The 21,362-nt window shown below is 45.0% G+C and overlaps 1 protein-coding gene across 11 annotated transcripts in view; it reads left to right on the plus strand.

Moving 5' to 3' along the window:
- The window catches only part of LOC129823982 (disco-interacting protein 2 homolog C-like), a 279,556-nt gene that overhangs the window by 196,542 nt on the left and 61,652 nt on the right, over positions 1 to 21,362 (plus strand). For all 11 annotated transcript variants that reach the window (XM_055883182.1, XM_055883186.1, XM_055883183.1 and 8 more), the window contains 3 exons: positions 5,043 to 5,153; positions 16,751 to 16,874; positions 20,097 to 20,206. In XM_055883182.1, the coding sequence (XP_055739157.1) occupies positions 5,043 to 5,153; positions 16,751 to 16,874; positions 20,097 to 20,206 (345 nt within the window). The remainder of the gene's footprint in view (positions 1 to 5,042; positions 5,154 to 16,750; positions 16,875 to 20,096; positions 20,207 to 21,362) is intronic.

Genomic DNA, 21,362 nt, shown 5'->3' on the forward strand with positions numbered 1-21,362 from the left:
GGCACCCTATTCCCTATATTGCACATAAAGCCATGGGGCTCAGGTCAAAAGTAGTGCACTATATAGGGAATAGGGTGCCATTTGAGACTGTATGTAAGGACATGCAGTAATGTGGTACTGTGTTCCATCCAGGGAGGTGCACTCTTCCACCCCCAGATGCTGTTCAGTCAGGGCTACAGTATGGTTCTCTGTCCAACATGGGAACCATTAACAGCACTTAGGACTACATTTACTGTTATCGAGCACACACACACACACTGTTATCAGTCCTACCACCAGGCCAGACATGCAGCCGGGTACACATCTGATCCAACATGCAGTAACACCAGATAACAAGGACTCCACCATTGATCAAGTCGAAGCACTAAGCACACATGAGATTTAGCATCTAGGAAGTTGTCTTTTTTTGTGTTGAGAAGCATTGTAATTTTGTGTGATCTGCTCCTCTCTGTTGGGGCCTGCTGGAGCTGAGAGAGCTGCATTAGGCAGATGAAAGTGTCTAGAGGAGATAACATCAGGTGTGTGTGTGAGAGAGAGAGATATGTTTACTGTTAAAAAACAAAATGTATTTCACTTTTGTTTATCTATTTCACTTGCTTTTGCAATGTAAACATGTGTTTCCCATGCCAATAAAGCCCTTTGAATTGAATTGAGATAGTGAGAGAGAGAGGCCAGATGCTCAGTGAGAGGTCTGCATCCCACCGTTCTGATAAGGCTGCCTGCCTTGCAGCTGACGCTCAATCGGCCCCTTTGTAGACAAAGAATGCGTCCCAAATGGCACCCTATTCTATTTACAGTGTACTACTTCTGACCAAGACCTATAGGGCTCTGTTCAAAAATAGTGCACTTTATAGGGAATATGGTGCCATTTGGGAAGCAACCAAACTCATTTTCTGACTCCAGTGTTGAGGAGAAAAGGCCCTCTTTTTGAACCAGGTTTAGACATCACCAATCATCTGTCAGTGGGTGAAAAGAAACTCCCTCAACAGGCTGACTTCATTGGGCTCATGGGATAATGTTAACAGCATGCTTTCATATCTTAGTATGTTGTCATATTTTATGAGATTTTGGAGTTTGGGCTGATTTGGGACCTTGTCATCACAACACTGACCTAAAACGCCTCAGTTTACAATGATTGATGAGATTTCAGACATTGTAACGGTTCCTCTTCATCCGAAGAGGAGGAGCAGGGATTGAACCAAAATGCAGCGGAGTTTGAAGACATGATTTATTAAAGAAAACACGAAAATACGAACTTGACTAAACTAACAAAACAACAAACGGTGTATACAGACCTGGACGACAAACTTGCATAAACACGAAGAACGCACGAACAGGGAAAATAGCCTACACATAAAAATGACGAATAACAAAACAAACCGAACAGTCCCGTATGGTGCGAACAAACACAGACACAGGAGACAACCACCCACAACGAAAACTGTGAAACAACCTACCTAAATATGACTCTTAATTAGAGGAACGCCAAACACCTGCCTCTAATTAAGAGCCATACCAGGCAACCCATAAACCAACATAGAAACAGAAAACATAGAATGCCCACCCAAACCCACGTCCTGACCAACTAACACATACAACAAACTAACAGAAATAGGTCAGGAACGTGACATAACCCCCCCCCCATAAGGTGCGAACTCCGGGCGCACCAGCACAAAGTCTAGGCGAGGGTCTGGGTGGGCATCTGACCACGGTGGTGGCTCAGGCACCGGGCGAGGTCCCCACCCCACCATAGTCAATCCCAGCTTACATTTCCCCCTATGAATGACCACCCTCATCTTACATCCACTAACTCCTTTTGGTAACATCGACACCAGGGGCAGCACCGGGACAGAGGGATAGCTCAGGACAGAGGGATAGCTCAGGACAGAGGGATAGATCAGGATAGCGAGGTAACTCAGGATAGAGAGGTAGCTCAGGATAGAGGGGCAACTCCGGACTGAAAGGCAGCTCCGGACAGAGAGACAGCTCTGGACTGAGGGGCAGTTCTGAATAAATAGCCGCTCTGGGCTGAGGGACAGCTCATGACTGGCTGACGGCTCTGGACGCTCATGGCTGGCTGACGGCTCTGGACGCTCATGGCTGGCTGACGGCTCTGGACGCTCATGGCTGGCTGACGGCTCTGGACGCTCATGGCTGGCTGACGGCTCTGGACGCTCATGGCTGGCTGACGGCTCTGGACGCTCATGGCTGGCTGACGGCTCTGGACGCTCATGGCTGGCTGACGGCTCTGGGCGCTCATGGCTCACTGACGGCTCTGGCAGATCCTGTCTGGTTGGCGGCTCTGGCAGATCCTGTCTGGTTGGCGGCTCTGGCAGATCCTGTCTGGTTGGCGGCTCTGGCAGATCCTGTCTGGTTGGCGGCTTTGGCAGATCTTGACTGACGACTGGCTCTAGCGGCTCCTGACTGACTATCGGCTCTGACGGCTCGGGACAGACGGGCGGCTCTAATGGCTCGGGACAGACGGATGGCTCAGACGGCGCTGGGGAGACGGATGGCTCAGACGGCGCTGGGGAGACGGATGGCTCAGACGGCGCTGGGGAGACGGATGGCTCAGATGGCGCTGCGGAGACGGATGGCTCAGATGGCGCTGCGGAGACGGATGGCTCAGACTGCTCCTGTCTGGCGGAAGGCTTTGGCTGCTCCTGTCTGGCGGAAGGCTCTGTAGGCTCATGGCAGACGGGCAGCTTTGCAGGCTCATGGCAGACAGGCAGTTCATGCGCCGTTGGGCAGACGGCAGACTCTGGCCGGCTGAGACGCACTGTAGGCTTGGTGCGTGGTGCCGGAACTGGAGGCACCTGACTGGGGACACGCACTTCAAGCCTAGTGCGGGGAGCAGGGACAGGGCACACTGACCTCTCGAAGCGCACTATAGGCCTGGTGCGTGGTGCCGGACTGAGGGCACGCACCTCAGGACGAGTGCGGGGAGAAACAACAGTGTGCACAGGACCTAGGAGACGCACAGGTGGCTTAGTGCGCGGTGCCGGAACTGGAGGCACTGGGCTGGAGACACGCACTACAGAGAGAGTGCGTGGAGGAGAAACAGGGCTCTGAAAACGCACTGGAAGCCTGGTGCGTAGTGTAGGCACTGGTGGTACTGGGCTGGGGCGGGGAGGTAGTGCCGGAAATACCGGACCGTGCAGGCGTACTGGCTCCCTTGAGCACCGAGCCTGCCCAACCTTACCTGGTTGAATGCTCCCCGTCGCCCGACCAGTGCGGGGAGGTGGAATAACCCGCACCGGGCTATGTAGGCGAACCGGGGACACCATGCGTAAGGCTGGTGCCATATAAGCCGGCCCGAGGAGACGCACTGGAGACCAGACGCGTTGAGCCGGCCTCATGACACCTGGCTCAATGCCCAATCTAGCCCTACCAGTACGGGTAGGTGGAATAACCCGCACCGGGCTATGCATACGTACAGGAGACATCATGCGCTCTACTGCGTAACACGATGTCTGCCCGTACTCCCGCTCTCCACGGTAAGCCTGGGTAGTGGGCGCAGGTCTCCTACCTGCCCTTGGCCCACTACCTCTTAGCCCCCCCCCAAGAAATGTTTGGGGTCTCCTCTCGAGCTTCCAGCCACGTCTCCTTGCTGCCTCCTCATACCACCGCTCTTGGGCTCTCGCTGCTTCCATCTCCTCACGAGCGCGGCGATATTCCCCAATGTGAGCCCAGTGTCCTTTACCCTCCAATACTTCCTCCCAAGTCCATGATTCCTGTGTAGCAGGCCACTGCTCGACTTCACGCCGCTTGGTTCTGGATCGGTGGGTGGTTCTGTAACGGTTTTCCTCCTCCTCTTCATCCGAAGAGGAGGAGCAGGGATTGAACCAAAATGCAGCGGAGTTTGAAGACATGATTTATTAAAGAAAACACGAAAACACGAACTTGACTAAACTAACAAAACAACAAACGGTGTATACAGACCTGGACGACGAACTCCCATAAACACGAAGAACGCACGAACAGGGAAAATAGCCTACACATAAAAATGACGAATAACAAAACAAACCGAACAGTCCCGTATGGTGCGAACAAACACAGACACAGGAGACAACCACCCACAACGAAAACTGTGAAACAACCTACCTAAATATGACTCTTAATTAGAGGAACGCCAAACACCTGCCTCAATTTTTTTTTTTTTTTTTTTTTTTTTTTACCGTTATTTTACCAGGTAAGTTGACTGAGAACACGTTCTCATTTGCAGCAACGACCTGGGGAATAGTTACAGGGGAGAGGAGGGGGATGAATGAGCCAATTGTAAACTGGGGATTATTAGGTGACCGTGATGGTTTGAGGGCCAGATTGGGAATTTAGCCAGGACACCGGGGTTAACACCCCTACTCTTACGATAAGTGCCATGGGATCTTTAATGACCTCAGAGAGTCAGGACACCCGTTTAACGTCCCATCCGAAAGACGGCACCCTACACACAGTGCAGTGTCCCCAATCACTGCCCTGGGGCATTGGGATATTTTATTAGACCAGAGGAAAGAGTGCCTCCTACTGGCCCTCCAATACCACTTCCAGCAGCATCTGGTCTCCCATCCAGGGACTGACCAGGACCAACCCTGCTTAGCTTCAGAAGCAAGCCAGCAGTGGTATGCAGGGTGGTATGCGGAATTAAGAGCCATACCAGGCAACCCATAAACCAACATAGAAACAGAAAACATAGAATGCCCACCCAAACTCACGTCCTGACCAACTAACACATACAACAAACTAACAGAAATAGGTCAGGAACGTGACAGACATACAGATTTTCTGCTGCTTCTTAACCGATAAGAACAAATTTACAGTGTTTCCACTTTACTAAAATCTCCTTTCTTTCAAGTCAGAAAGCAAACCATGTTTGAGCTTTTTCCACTTTTTCCATAAACCTACCACCTTTAAAGTCAGAATGCATATAGAGGATATCTATTGGTAACCTAACCAATTGTATATGGGTGGGTTAGTGGGTGATTTCCCATTACTGTTATATAATGACCACTTGTCTAACCTTGATGTGATTTATCTGTCCACAGGTAGCTCTGGTCTTTCCCAACAACGACCCGGCTGCCTTCATGGTTGCCTTTTACGGATGCCTACTGGCCGAACTTGTCCCTGTGCCAATTGAAGTGCCACTTACGAGAAAGGTATGGCCGCACACACGTGCACACAAGCGCGCACACACCACACACACACTTGTGTATGTGTGTGTCCTCCTCGGTCATTGAGGCCAGCCGCATGACAGGAAGGACAGGTGGAGTTCCCCTTTTAGTACATAAAGTGTGTCCCAAATGGTACCCTATCCCCTATGTAGTGCACTACTTTTGACCAGAGCCCAGGTCGGCGGTGATAGGACTCATTCTCTTCATATCAGTGTCCAGAATTACAGTAGGCTGTCCAACAGTCATGTCGTCACACAGAGAAAGAGCAGAGATACCGTAGCCATGTAAATCTGGGCCCATGCAGTCAGGAGATCAGTCAGGAGCTCCCTTCTCTAGTGAAGTTGATGAAGTTGGAGGTCAGAGTGGAGAATAGCTGTTGGCCGCACAGTGTGTAGAACCAGAAGACTAGGGGGCGTTTTTGACTAGTGAACAGGTCAGTCTTGTAAAAGAGATTTGATCTCAATAAGAATAAATCGATGTAAATAAAGGTTAAATAAAAATAGTGAAAATACTAAAGAATGGAGGCTCCTGGAAGTTGGTGGTGTGTTCTTCTGTTATGATGCAGCTCACGTCCTAATGTGACTCAGTCTGCCTGCCTGCCCTGACCAGTTCTGGCTCTGTGGTTCATGTAATCCTGGCCATAGGGAGGAGGTCTGGGGTAGAGGAGGTCTGGGGTAGAGGAGGTCTGGGGGAGGTGGAGAACATCCAGAGAGATAGCAGTCAGTAGCACATTGATGTGTCCTATGCTACAGGGACAAACAGAGCACAGGTTCTGTCCTATATAGGGAATAGGATGCCATTTGGGATGTAGCCACTCTCTCCAACAGGGCCAGTCAGACAGAGGCAGACTTGGGCAGTGAGGCTGGAGCTGAAGTCATCCTGGTAACTGGAGGGTGATCAACAGGGGGAAGTGATTTGGGAGCATTTGGTTCTCTCTGGATGAAGCTGTTTTCCAAATAGTCACCCTATTCCCTATGTAGTGCACTACTTTTGACCAGGTCCCACAGGAATATGGTGCTATTTAGGACACATTCAGATTTTTATTCATAGAGGAGGACTAAAGATATGTCCCCGCTCTTGTCACGCCCTGACCTGAGATATCTCTGTTTCTTTATATTTTGGTTAGGTCAGGGTGTGACTAGGGTGGGTATGTTAGTTTTTGTATTGTCTAGGTTTTTTTTGTATGTCTAGGGTATTTGTAGGTCTAGGTGATTTGTATGTCTATGGTGGCCTGATATGGTTCCCAATCAGAGGCAGCTGTTTATCGTTGTCTCTGATTGGGGATCATACTGTATTTAGGTAGCCATTTCCCTTTGGTGTTCGTGGGTTCTTGTCTATGTGTAGTTGCCTGTCAGCACTCATTTGTATAGCTTCACGTGTCGTTTTGTTATTTTGGTTAGTTTGTTCATTCTTATTAAAATAAAGAATGTACTAGAGGTCGACCGATTATGATTTTCAACGCCGATACCGATTATTGGAGGACCCAAAAAAGCCGATACCGATTAATCAGCCGATTTAAAAAAAAAAAAATAATAATAATAATATATATTTTTTTTTATTTGGTAATAATGACAATTACAACAATACTGAATGAACACTTATTTTAACTTAATATAATACATCAATAAAATCAATTTAGCCTCAAATAAATAATGAAACATGTTCATTTTGGTTTAAATAATGCAAAAACAAAGTGTTGGAGAAGAAAGTAAAAGTGCAATATGTGCCATGTAAGAAAGCTAAAGTTTAAGTTCCTTGCGCAGAACATGAGAACATATGAAAGGTGGTGGTTCCTTTTAACATGAGTCTTCAATATTCCCAGGTAAGAAGTTTTAGGTTATAGTTATTATAGGAATTATAGGACTATATTGTCTCTATACGATTTGTATTTCATATACCTTTGACTATTGGATGTTCTTATAGGCACTTTAGTATTGCCAGTGTAACAGCATAGCTTCCATCCCTCTCCTCGCCGCTACCTGGGCTCGAACCAGGAACACATCGACAACAGCCACCCTCGAAGCAGCGTTACCCATGCAGAGCAAGGGTAACAACTACTCCAAGTCTCAGAGCGAGTGACGTTTGAAACGCTATTAGCGCGCACCCTGCTAACTAGCTAGCCATTTCACATCGGTAACACCAGCCTAATCTCAGGAGTTGATAGGCTTGAATTCATAATCAGCAGAGCTGCTGGCAAAACGCACGAAAGTGCTGTTTGAATGAATGCTTACGAGCCTGCTGGTGCCCACCATCGCTCAGTCAGACTGCTCTATCAAATCATAGACTTAATTATAACATAATAACACAGAGAAATACGAGCCTTAGGTCATTAATATGGTCGAATCCGGAAACTATCATCTCAAAAACAAAACATTTATTCTTTCAGTGAAATACGGAACCATTCCGTATTTTATCTAACGGGTGGCATCCATCAGTCTAAATATTCCTGTTACATTGCACAACTTTCAATGTTATGTCATAATTACGTAAAATTCTGGCAAATTAGTTCGCAATGAGCCAGGCGGCCCAAACTGTTGCATATACCCTGACTCTGCGTGCAATGAACGCAAGAGAAGTGACACAATTTCACCTGGTTAATATTGCCTGCTAACCTGGATTTCTTTTAGCTAAATATGCAGGTTTAAAAATGTATACTTCTGTGTATTGATTTTAAGAAAGGCATTGATGTTTATGGTTAGGTACACGTTGGAGCAACAACACTTTTTCGCGAATGCGCACTGCATCGATTATATGCAACGCAGGACACGCTAGATAAACTAGTAATATCATCAACCATGTGTAGTTATAACTAGTGATTATGATTGATTGATTGTTTTTTATAAGATAAGTTTAATGCTAGCTAGCAACTTACCTTGGCTTACTGCATTTGCGTAACAGGCAGGCTCCTCGTGGAGTGCAATGTAAAGCAGGTGGTTAGAGCGTTGGTCTAGTTAACCGTAAGGTTGCAAGATTGAATCCCTGAGCTGACAAGGTAAAAATCTGTCGTTCTGCCCCTGAACAAGGCAGTTAACCCACCGTTCCTAGGCCGTCATTGAAAATAAGAATGTGTTCTTAACTGACTTGCCTAGTTAAATAATAATGTTTAAAAAAAGTTCAATTAAATAAAATAAATAAAAAATCGGCGTCCAAAATGACCGATTTACGATTGTTATGAAAACTTGAAACCTAATTAATCAGCCATTGCGATTAATCGGTCGACCTCTAGAATGTACGCATACAACGCTGCGCCTTGGTCCGATTCATACGACGAACGTGACAGCTCTGTGCTGAGGGGGAGTAACTTGGCTTATTAACACAGTTGTGGGCAAGTGTCCTCTTCCAGGGGTGTACTTTTACATCAAAGCTTCCTCAAGCTACAGAAACAGGAGAGAGAGGCTCCTGCACTATGGGCTGTTCTGGCTTGGACAAGGCTTAATTTACCTACAGTTATCATAGGGTAATATTTCTGGAGGGGGCCATAGAGAAACCAGGACGGCCATGATGTCTCCACAGCAGCTGGATCCAATAGGATTATTAAACAAGACTTTGCAGTTCCACTCTCTGTGGGAGAACATCACTGGTATCATGCTCAGATACTAGTGGTTATTAGTGTTACGGGCGGCAGGTATCCTAGTGGTTAAGAGCGCTGGGTCAGTAACTGAAAGGTCGGCGGTTCAAATCTCTGAGCCAACTAGGTAAGAAATCTGTCGACGTGCCCTTTAGCAAGGCACTTAACCCTAATTGCTCCTGTAAGTTGCTCTGGATAAGAGTGTCTGCTAAATGACAAAAATGTAAATGTAAAATGTTCTCATAACATTGTATTATGTTATGCTGCAGTAATTATGGGAAAATATAGCAAGCAATTGCATTTCAGCAATTTACAGGCACTGTATACACTGTGTACAAAACATTAAGAACACCTGCTCTTTCCGTGACATAGACTGACCAGGTGAATGCTATGATCCCTTATTGATGTCTCTTGTTAAATCCACTTCAATCATCGTAGCTGAAGGGGAGGAGACAGGTTAAAGAATGAGTTTTAAGCCTTGAGCCAAATGAGACATGGATTGTGTATGTGTGCCAGTCAGAGGGTGAATGGGCAAGACAAAAGATTGAAGTGCCTTTCAACAGAGTATGGTAGTAGGTGCTAGGCGCACCGGTTGGTGTCAAGAAATGCAAGGCAGCTGGGTTGTTCATGCTCAACAGTTTCCCGTGTATTAAGAATGGTCCAATCAGCCAAAGGACATCCAGCCAACTTGACACAATTGTCTTGCTTTTACAGTATGTGGAGGTATCAGATATCTGAGTACTATACAGAGATAGGAGCCATACAGTACACCAAAGGCTCTGAATTGTACAAATCAGACGGATATCAGCCCCTCTGTGGGATCAAATGTTCTAAAATAAGCTGCATAACAAAAAGGAAACAACCTTTAATCTAACTGCACTGTCCAATTTAGAGTAGCTATTACAGTGAAATAATACCACGCTATTGTTTGAGGAGAGTGCATAGTTATGAACTTGAAAAGTTATTAATAAACTAATTAGGCACATTTGAGCAGTCTTGATAGAACATTTTTAACATATGGTTCGTTGGATCAGTCTAAAACTTTGCACATACACTGCTGCCATCTAGTTTTGGAATAATATCGCCAAAATCTAAATTGCACCTGGGCTAGAATAATATATTATGGCCTTTCTCTTGCATTTTAAAGATGATTTTACAAAAAAATACAAAAGAACGGTTGTTGTTATATTCTCCTACATTCCTTTCACATTTCCACAAAAAATGTATTTCCTTTCAAATGGTACCAAGAATATGCATATCCTTGCTTCAGGGCCTGAGCTACAAGCAGTTAGATTTGGGTATGTCATTTTAGGCTAAAATTGGGGGGAAAAGGGGCAGATTCTTAAGTTAATGCAGCTAAACTCAACTGGCGGTCCGTGTCCGGACCCAGAGAAGGGTCTATTCGGATCGGACAACATCGCATTTGTTATAAAAGTCAGTACATAATTTTTTAGACAGCTTTAAAAAATCTACCGGGCGCAGTGGCCTCTTTAACTCAGCAACTTCTCTTTATTGCTCTCTCTCGAAGCAACGCCCACCTCTACTAGTGACCCGTCTAATCCAATCGTGTGGTTATATGCAAATACAAGAGGCCGCATCTTACCCAATCACATTAATCCAAATATCCTCAGAGGAACCTTGGGACAAGCAGACAAAAAGAATCAGAAAGATTTGAGCGCAGTTTACTGTACATGTCACAGATAGGAGCTTAGTTACCAGCATCTTTGTTAATATGGCTTGTTAAAAATAAAAAATAAAAACTCTGAAAATCGTATATTTAAAGATGAGTGGACAGAACAGTATTTATTCATTCTCCCTGCAACTAGCACAAAACCAATGTGCACTGAGTCCGTAGCTCTTGTGAAAAGTGACAATATTAAGTGCCATTATAACACGAGGCATAGTAAATTTGATCAGATGTATCCCCTGAACACGGAGGTGAGAACAAACAAGATTCACCAACTCAATTCCCAATATGAATGGTCTACTAAAGTCCCTGTCAATTCCCTGACAGGCCAACAACATGCAATGGAGTGTTCACTGTGGATACATGTTCAGACGATGAGTTGGTAAAAGAATGCATATGAGAAGTTGCTGACACCTTGCTTAAAGGTAAACAAAAAGATGAGCTCAGGGAAAAGATGAAACAGATCCGCACTGTCACATTCCACAGCAATGAGGAGAACTGAAATATTAGCTGAAGATTTAACTTCACAACTTGATGAGACCATTCAGAATGCACCATGCATTTCATTAGCTGTGGATGAATCAACCGATAACACTGATGCCCAGCTTCTGGTGTTTGTCAGATTTTATAACGAAACAATGAAGAAATGTTGTGAGGAGCTGTTGGGCTTAGCAAATCTAGAAGCACATACACGGGGTGGGGATATCCATGAGGTCATCAAAGGGATGCTGACAAAAAGGGGGAGAAATCTGAAGTCCGTGGTCTCCATCACCACAGATGGCACTCCAACCATGATGGGAAGAGGGAGGGGACTGGTTGCACGTTTGAAAGAGGACCACCCTGCCCTGTCCTGTGTGCCTGGGAAAACAGACAGCGATAGACAGTCATGACAGCGATTATGAAACTGATCAACTTTTTGAGCGCAGCATCATCCCTACAACACCATCTGCTACGAGGCATTTTGTATGTAGGGTGTGTGATATGTTAACAGCAGTACAGGCCTTCCAGAAGAAATTAGAGCTTTTCAAGAATGATCTCCAGGGAGAACTTGTCCACTTCCCCAATCTTCTGGTGCAAACGCAGGGAGACAAAGATGTTCCCAACCATGTTGATTTCATCCAGAAGCTGATGGATAACTTCAAGGCTCGATTTAATGACTTCACTGTTGGAAGAGAACATCCAAACCCCCTTCTTGGTCACAAAGAAGCAAAACAGATCTTCAGATGGGTAGATGTTGCATCACTGCAAATGGAGTTGATTGAGCTGGAAAAAAATGTGTCTTTGAAGGCGCAGGCTAGTGATTGTGGCCCTGTCACTTTCTGGGGAAAGATGGTGCCTGCAGCTGTCCCTGTTCTCCAGAAACTGGTAATATACAGTACCACTCAAACATTTGGACACTTTTTTTGAGATTCTTCAAAGTAGCCAACCTTTGCCTTGACAGCTTTGCACACTCTTGTCATTCTCTCAACCAGCTTCACCTGGAATGCATTTAAATTAACAGGTGTGCTTTAAAAAAATAATTTGTGGAATTTATTTCCTTTTTAATTGTGTTTGAGCCAAACAATTATGTTGTGACAAGGTAGGGGTGGTATACAGAAGATAGCCCTATTTGGTTAAAGTCCATATTATGGCATAATTAAGCAAAGATAAATGACAGTCCATCATTACTTTAGGACATGAAGGTCAGCCAATACTGAACATTTGTAGTCGCAAAAACCATCAAGCACTATGATGAAACTGGCTCTCATGAGGACCGTAACAGGAAAGGAAGACCCATTGTTACCTCTGCTGCAGAGGACAAGTTCATTAGAGTTACCAGCCTCAGAAATTGCAGCCCAAATAAATGCTTCACAGAGTTCAAGTAACAGACACATCTCAACATCAATTGTTCAGAGGAGACTGCGTGAATCAGGTCTTCATGGTCTAATTGATGCAAAGAAACCACTACTAAAGGACACCAATAACAACAGACTTGCTTGGGCCAAGAAACACGAGCAATGGACATTATACCGGTAGAATTCTCTCCTTTGGGATTCCTTTGGGAAATTTGATATTCATGGTTCCAACCTGCATGTCTTTGTGAGACGCAGAGTAGGTGAACAGATGATCTCCGTATGTGTGGTTCCCACCGTGAAGCATGTAGGACGTGGTTTGATTGGTGTGGGGGTGCTTTGCTGGTGACACTGTCTGTGATTTATTTAGAATTCAAAGCACACTTAACCAAAATGGTTACCACAGAGATTTACCATCTCATCTGGTGTGCGCTTAGTGGGACTATCATTTGGACAGTCCCACTAAGGACAGGACAATGACTCAAAACACACCACCAGGCTGTGTTTCACCAAGAAGGAGAGTGACGGAGTGCTGCATCAGATGACCTGGCCTCCACAATCACCCGACCTCAACCCAATTGAGATGGTTTTGGCAGAGTGAAGGCAAAGCAGCGAACAAGTGCTCAGCAAATGTGGGAACTCCTTCAAGACTGTTGGAAAAACATTCCAATTGAAGCTGGTTGAGAGAATGCCAAGAGGGTGGCTACTTTAAAGAATCTCAAATATAAAATATATTTTGATTTGATTAACACTTTTTTGGTTACTACATGATTTTGTATGTGTTATTTCATAGTTTTGATATATAGCTGTGTCCAAACTTTTTCCTGGTACTGTACATCCTGACCATGTTTGACTCCACATACAGCTGTGAATCAGCCTTCTCCACAAGTAGGGCAGCTCCCTTACAATCAAATACCGCACCAGGCTCACCAATGAACACCTGCACCAGTGTCTGAGTTGCTCTCACACCATTTTTGCCAAAGTTCAAAGCATTGGCAGGAGACAAAGGGTAATTCCTCTCATTAATGCAGGGCAAGACCCAGAGTGACTTCTACATGAATATTACATGGCCCACAGTGACGTTCTGTGGTGTAACGGTTGTCATAGACAACCCACCCAACTCACGCCCTGACCATACTAAAACAAAAGACAAAACAAAGGAACTAAGGTCAGAACGTGACAGTAAACCTCCCCCCCCCCCCCCCCCCCCCCCCAAGGTGCGGACTCCGGCCGCAAAACCTGAACCTATAGGGGAGGGTCTGGGTGGGCATCTGTCCGCGGTGGCGGCTCTGGCACTGGACATGGACCCCACTCCACCATTGTCTTAGACCTCTTCAGTAGCGTTTTTTGAGCTGCGACCCTCGCCGCCGACCTTGGCCTGGGAACCCTAATAAATGGGCCCACAGGACTGAGGGACGCCTCTGGAAAGCTGCTGCCTCCACTCTCCTGGCTGCCTCCAGCTGTTCCCATGAGAGGCGATCCCTTCCAGCCAGGATCTCCTCCCATGTGTGGCAACCCTTGCCGTCCAGAATGTCCTCCCATGTCCATTCCTCCTTATAGCGCTGCTCCTGCTGCTGCTGCCTGTTACCACGCTGCTTGGTCCTTTTTTGGTGGGTGGTTCTGTAACGGTTGTCGTCGGGAGAAAGAGAGGACCAAGGTGCAGCGTCGTAAGTGTTCATCTTATTTAATGAAAGTGAACACTTCAAAATACAAAACAACAAAGTGAAAACCGAAACAGTTCTATCTGGTGCAGACACACAAAGACTGAAAATAACCACCCACAAAACCCAACAGAAAACAGGCTACCTAAATATGGTTCCCAATCAGGGACAACGATTGACAGCTGCCTCTGATTGAGAACCATATCAGGCCAAACACAGAAATAGAAAATCCTAGAAAAACTAACATAGACAACCCACCCAACTCACGCCCTGACCATACTAAAACAAAAGACAAAACAAAGGAACTAAGGTCAGAACGTGACATGTGGATTAATCAGATTATTATTTTTGCTCACCTCTCCTTTGTTCTCCAGAAAACATGCACTTTATTTCATTTAAATATATATATAATTTTTTTATTCAAAGGTCATGTACACTGGTTCACAGTGCATAGACAATTATGCAACCACTTTTGTACTTCAGCTATGTTGATGCGATGTTACATATGTTTACATTCAAAATAAATTGTAATTACTTCAAATTCTTAATCTCATTTAATGTATTTAATGTACATTTGATAAAACAACATGTTTCCTCAGTCATAGATGACTATTTTTGTTACTACGCTGTACCACAGCGCCGATAAAGGACGATATCCATCCGGACCTTTGCCACCTAGGAAATTTGTGTCATTGGACCTTCTCAAATAGTAGTACCCCTGCTTTAAAGCATTCACTTTAACAGGGTGTATTAACATTTGTCTCAACAAAACAGTTTGAATAATTCTAGATATTGAAGTAACAGTAGAATGGAAAGATGGATAATAGGGTCTGCTAAATAGCATATATTATAAATTATGCCTATAAGACTACACTGCCTCTCAAGTCTGCATGCAGCCAGTAGCTCACACATAGTCGTCCCACACACACACTCGACTGTGATGGAACTCAAGAGAAGGAAAATCACCAGTTGAGGAGTAACTAGCCTCCCCCTTCAGCCTTCACCCTTCCCTCCCCTTTTACCCTTCACCGCTTCCCTCACCCTTCCCTCCCCTTTACCGCTTCCCTCACCCTTCCCTCCCCCCTACCATTCACCGCTTCCCTTCCCTCCCCCCTTTACCATTCATTGCTTCCCTCCCCCCTTTACCATTCACCCTTCCCTCCCCCTTTTACCCTTCACCTTTCCCTCCCCCCTTTACCCTTCCCTCCCCTCTTTACCCTTCCCTCCCCCCTTTACCCTTCACCCTTCCCTCCCCGCTTTACCCTTCACCCTTCCCTTTCCCCTTTCCGTCCCTCCCCCCTTTACCCTTCACCCTTCACCCTTCCCTCCCCGCTTTACCCTTCACCCTTCCCTTTACCCTTCCCTCCCCCCTTTACCCTTCACCCTTCCCTCCCCCCTTTACCATTCACCCTTCCCTCCCCCTTTACCCTTCACCTTTCCCTCCCCCCTTTACCCTTCCCTCCCCTCTTTACCCTTCCCTCCCCCCTTTACCCTTCACCCTTCACCCTTCCCTCCCCGCTTTACCCTTCACCCTTCCCTTTACCCTTCCCTCCCCCCTTTACCCTTCACCCTTCCCTCCCCCCTTTACCATTCACCCTTCCCTCCCCCTTTACCCTTCACCTTTCCCTCCCCCCCTTTACCCTTCCCTCCCCTCTTTACCCTTCCCTCCCCCCTTTACACTTCACCCTTCCCTTCTCTCCCCCTTTTACCCTTCACCGCTTCCCTCAGCTTTCCCTCCCCTTTTACCCTTCACTACTTCCCTCACAATTCCCTTTACCCTTCACCATTCCCTTCCTTTACCCTTTACCGTTCCCTTCCCTCCCCCCTTTACCGTTCCCTTCCCTCTCCCCTTTACCCTTCACCGTTCCATTCCCTTCCCTCCCCCCTTTACCCTTCACCGTTCCCTTCCCTCTCCCCTTTACCGTTCCCTTCCCTCTCCCCTTTACCCTTCACCCTTCCCTCCCCCCTTTACCCTTCACCCTTCTCTCCCCCCTTTACCCTTCACCGTTCCGTTCCCTTCCCTCTCCCCTTTACCGTTCCCTTCCCTCTCCCCTTTACCCTTCACCCTTCTCTCCCCCCTTTACCCTTCACCCTTCCCTCCCCCCTTTACCCTTCACCCTTCTCTCCCCCCTTTACCCTTCACCCTTCCCTCCCCCCTTTACCCTTCACCCTTCCCTCCCCTCTTTACCTTTTCCCCATCTTGCTTACTCACACACATTCACACATCCCTCTCTGCTTTCTCTCTACTGTCTCTTCCCATCTCCGTCTGTTTCCCTTCATCCCGGCTCAATTAGATATTCTGCTGACTCAGGTTCAGCTGATGCAGGCAGACAGGAAGACCGGCAGACAGGAAGACCGGCAGGCAGGAAGACCGGCAGGCAGGAAGACCGGCAGGCAGGAAGACCGGCATACAGGAAGACCGTAAGGCAGGAAGACAGGCAGGCAGGCAGGCAGGCCTATGGGCCCAGTTTAAGCAGAGAGATGGGATCTGAGACAGAAAGGCTGCATACTGTAGTGTAGAATAGGAAACCCCCTAGCTCAGGGCTGCAGGGTTATCTCCTCCATATGAGCTGGTGTGGGCTCACTCCTCCGCCCACACACACTGTCAGAGAGGGGGGGGACCACGTAATGTGTGTGAACGGTAGGATAATTAATGTGCAATATGAAAGCAAAAGCAATATTGCCTGAGACTTTCCTCTTTTGACCATTTTCTCTCTCTCTCTCTCTCTCTCTCTCTCTCTCTCTCTCTCTCTCTCTCTCTCTCTCTCTCTCTCTCTCTCTCCTCTCTCTCTCTCTCTCTCTCTCTCTCTCTCTCTCTCTCTCTTCCTCTACAGGATGCAGGGAGCCAGCAGATAGGCTTTTTGCTGGGGAGCTGTGGGGTGACGGTTGCCTTGACGAGTGACGCCTGCCATAAAGGCCTTCCCAAGAGCACCACAGGGGAGATCCCACAGTTCAAAGGTCAGCAACTGTGTCAAAGCATGTGACGCACCACCGCATGATGTGGTCCTGTCATATATGATTCTGTGTCAGATGGTTTTCATAAGATACTACATCCACAAAAACAGAATTCCAATATTGCTGTCTGGTCACCCATCACAGACTCATTGACTTGAATAGGGATAACCATTCTAGGAATTATATTTTATTGTGTCTAAAGCGGCACAAGGTTCTGTAGTACCAGGGTTTATTGAAATGAAACACTGATATCAAACAGGTTTTTAGTTTGGTGATTTTATTGCTCCTCTCCAAAACAAATAGAGAGACTTGGAATGGAAGGATAAGCAGGCAGAAGAGACATGTGATTAAATATGAGGGCAGGTTTGTTTTAGTACACAGACTGCATATAGAATGGCTTAGTACACAGACTGCATATAGAATGGTTTAGTACACATACTGTATTTTTTTATTATTATTTAAAAAATAAAATAAAAATTTAGGGGTGGATCAGCTTAATATTGCGGAAAGAATGTTGCTTCCAATGTAATTGTCTGCATCATTTCCAATCCCCCATATTTTTTGGGGTAAATATATATATCCATACACGTATGCATACATATACACATATATACATACACATACCTATACTATACACATACACATACTTTTTTAAAGAATATACCTTTATTATTATTCCACTCAAACCCTACCACGATCCCCCAATTGGAGTAAACTGATAAACACTTCTGCTTTTACCTTCAATTTATACATCTTATACCCATTTTACAGACACAGTCTACTTTACAATAGTTCTCTCTTGTTTGTTCTTAGTCCTTCCTCTATTTCTGATTTGATTTCCTCTTGTAACTGTGCTTTTTCACAAAAGCTCCGAACCTATATACATTTCACAGATCCCATATGCTTTACATTGTTTATCTTGTTATTAGTCCCACCCTTCAGCTCCACTCAACCCTTCCCATCTATCTTCCAACATCATCCATTTCGGATTTTTATTTGCCATATATTTTTCAACTGTGCTGTGATGCTTCACAAAAGATTTGAACCTTCCTATTCTCATAGATTCTATAGATTGTAAATTAAAAATAAATGTTTTTGCTAAATTATTAATTAATATAATTATTATATTATTGATTGATTGACTATGGCTTTTCAACTCCCCCAGTATTGCTATCTGTAGCGTTAGTTCTAGGCAAATGTTGCAATTCTTCAGCCATTCCTGGACCTGTGACCAAAAACGAGCTACATATGGACAATACCAAAATAAATGATCTAATGACTCTGCCTCCTCACAGCAGAATCTGCAGAGCTGGGAAGATTGTATCCCCCATATATATAACATTCTATTAGTTGCAAGAATTTTGTATAGTAATTTAAATTGAAAAATTCGAAGTTTTGAATCCGGCGTTGTTTTGCGTATCAATTCATAAACCATGTGCCATGGAATGGGTACATCAAATCTCTTCCCAACTATTTTGCAATTTATATGGCACACCTGTCAGTTTTTTGGTCCTTAAATGAAATTGGTATATGTTTTTATTTATCACACTTTTCTTTAACCATTTATGTTCTTTAATATAGGGCCGACATACAAGTTCCTTACTTTTTTCCTATTCTACTTGCCTCTTCCATTTTTGTGGTAATGCTGCAATTAATTGGTTGTAATTTTGGGTAGAGCAGACATTTCCATATGTCTGTGTTAGCTGCATGTGTGACATTACTCCACCAGTTCTATTTATGATATCATTCACAAAAATTATACCTTTTTTTATTTTTTTTATTTCTTCGATAAATACATTTTTTTTAATCAATTACTATATTTGAATTTAACCACAATATTTGTTGTACTATTTGTTCCGTCCTTTCTGGTGGATTAAACTGAAATTGCAACCAACTTTCTAAGGCTTGTTTAAAAAATAAAGATATTTTGGAGATACACATACTGTATTTAGAATAGTTTAGTACACAGACTGCATATAGGATGGTTTAGTACACGGTAGCTGCATATAGGATGGTTTAGTACATGGTAGCTGCATATAGAATGGTTTAGTACACGGTAGCTGCATATAGAATGGTTTAGTACACGGTAGCTGCATATAGAATGGTTTAGTACACGGTAGCTGCATATAGAATGGTTTAGTACACGGTAGCTGCATATAGAATGGTTTAGTACACGGTAGCTGCATATAGAATGGTTTAGTACACAGTAGCTGCATATAGAATGGTTTAGTACACGGTAGCTGCATATAGAATGGTTTAGTACACGGTAGCTGCATATAGAATGGTTTAGTACACGGTAGCTGCATATAGAATGGTTTAGTACACAGACTGCATATAGAATGGCTTAGTACAAAGGAGCTGCATGTAGAATGGTTTAGTACACAGGAGCTGCATGTCATGTAGAATGGTTTAGTACACAGTAGCTACATGTAATGTAGAATGGTTTAGTACACAGTAGCTGCATATAGAATGGCCCACTGTGTGGGGAACAGAGAAGTCAGATAGAGAGGGATGAGAGAAAGAGAGATGAGGGAGGGAGCGAGAGCTCAGTGTAATTCATTTTTTTCATTTTAGGCAGGTCAGTTAGAACAAATTCTTATTTACAATGACGGTCTACCCCAGCCAAACCCTAACCCGGACGACGTTGGGCTAATTGTGCGCCGCCCTATGGGACTCCCAATCACGGCCGGTTGTGATACAGCCTGGAATCAAACCAGGGTCTGTAGTGACGCCTCTAGTACTGAGATGCAGTGCCTTAGACCGCTGCACCACTCGGGAGCCCCATTGTGCATATTCCTCAGTATTGGCTTTATAAATAGAAACATGATGCCAACCAGTGGATTTAAAGCTATTATTTTAGCATTGATGACATAAGTCGGGGCTGAGTAGAGGGCTGGCTATGGAAACCCTACATACTGTACTGGGACACAGCCAGGGTCAGGCCCAGGATGCCTCCCAAAAATGGGCCCTGGTCAAAAGTAGTGCACTACATAAAGTAGGGACACAAAACCCAGCATCAATCGGGATGAGTGCTCATTGATCGCTTCAGGGTAATCACTAGACTAGCTGTCTCCAATGGCTTCGGCTAATGGGGATCCTAATAAATCAAATCAAAATCACATCACATTAAATGGCAGATTGTGACTGGCTCTCTAATGCCTTGATTGTCTTTTCTTTTGTCTTGGTCCTAATACCTCTCTTTGATCTGTCTGTCTCTCCGTCCAGGCTGGCCAAAGCTACTGTGGTTTGTGACTGAATCTAAGCACTTATCCAAACCCCCCAGAGACTGGTTCCCCCATATCAAGGATGCAAATAACGACACAGCCTATATTGAGGTAACACACAGATCTGTTATGTCTTTGACTGCTTGTGCAACGACGTGAATGTTTTTCAAGATGTTCCCACCTTGTACCAAGATAAAGTTCATCACCACAATAATGTTGTTTTTGCTGTCTGGTTTCTTCTCCCATTGATTTTGACTGCTATTCCCCTGGGTCTGTTTAACAAGTATCTCACTCTTGACAACACAGAGTGATTGGATTGACTGAAGTCTATATTGATTATATGAATCATTCATAATACGAAGAAAGGTGTTGCTGTTATTGGTTAACTACAGCTAGATCATGTATTATATGCTCTGCTAAGTGCACAGCTCTCATAGGGATGTCTAGGCTAACTGCAGACAGCACTTGTTTGGTGTAGTTGTCAATCGATCTGCTTGTGATTGCCGATCAACATGCTTCATGGGGTTTGATTATCATTGTCTGTCTGGCGATTGGATATTCAGTTGTTTCTTCTGTATGGGAGACAAAATGTATTTCCCAAATGACACCCTTTCCCCTATATAGTGCACTACTTTTGACCTGGGCCCTGGTCAAAGGTAGTGCTGTCACGATCGTGTGGCGGATTGATGGACCAAAACGCAGCTTTTGGAAAGTAAGCCATCTTCTTTTATTTTTTTAAAGATGACGAAAAAATAAACACGACACACTTTAACAAAACGAACAAAAACAACAAACGACCGTGAAGCTAAATAACGTTGTGCACTTACACACACAGGCTACAAACGTTCTGACATAGACAATTACTCACAACCAATGAGAGCCTATGGCTACCCTAAATAAGGCTCCCAATCAGAGACAACCGAAATCAGCTGTCTCTAATTGGGAACTCATTCAGGTAACCATAGACTCTCCTAGATAACTAAACATACATAGACAACACTAGACACATGTACTCCACACAAACCCATATACTATACCCAACAACCCCTTTACCATAAAAACACCCAAAACCAACAAAACACAAACATTCCCCATGTCACACCCTGACCTAACTAAAATAATAAAGAAAACAAAGAATACTAAGGCCAGGGCGTGACATAACCCCCCCCTTAAGGTGCGAACTCCGGGCGCACCATTACACAGTCTAGGGGAGGGTCTGGGTGGGCTTCCATCCACGGTGGCGGCTCCGGCTCTGGTTGTGGTCCCC

Source organism: Salvelinus fontinalis, chromosome 26, assembly GCF_029448725.1.
Source record: "Salvelinus fontinalis isolate EN_2023a chromosome 26, ASM2944872v1, whole genome shotgun sequence".
Taxonomy (NCBI): domain Eukaryota; kingdom Metazoa; phylum Chordata; class Actinopteri; order Salmoniformes; family Salmonidae; genus Salvelinus; species Salvelinus fontinalis.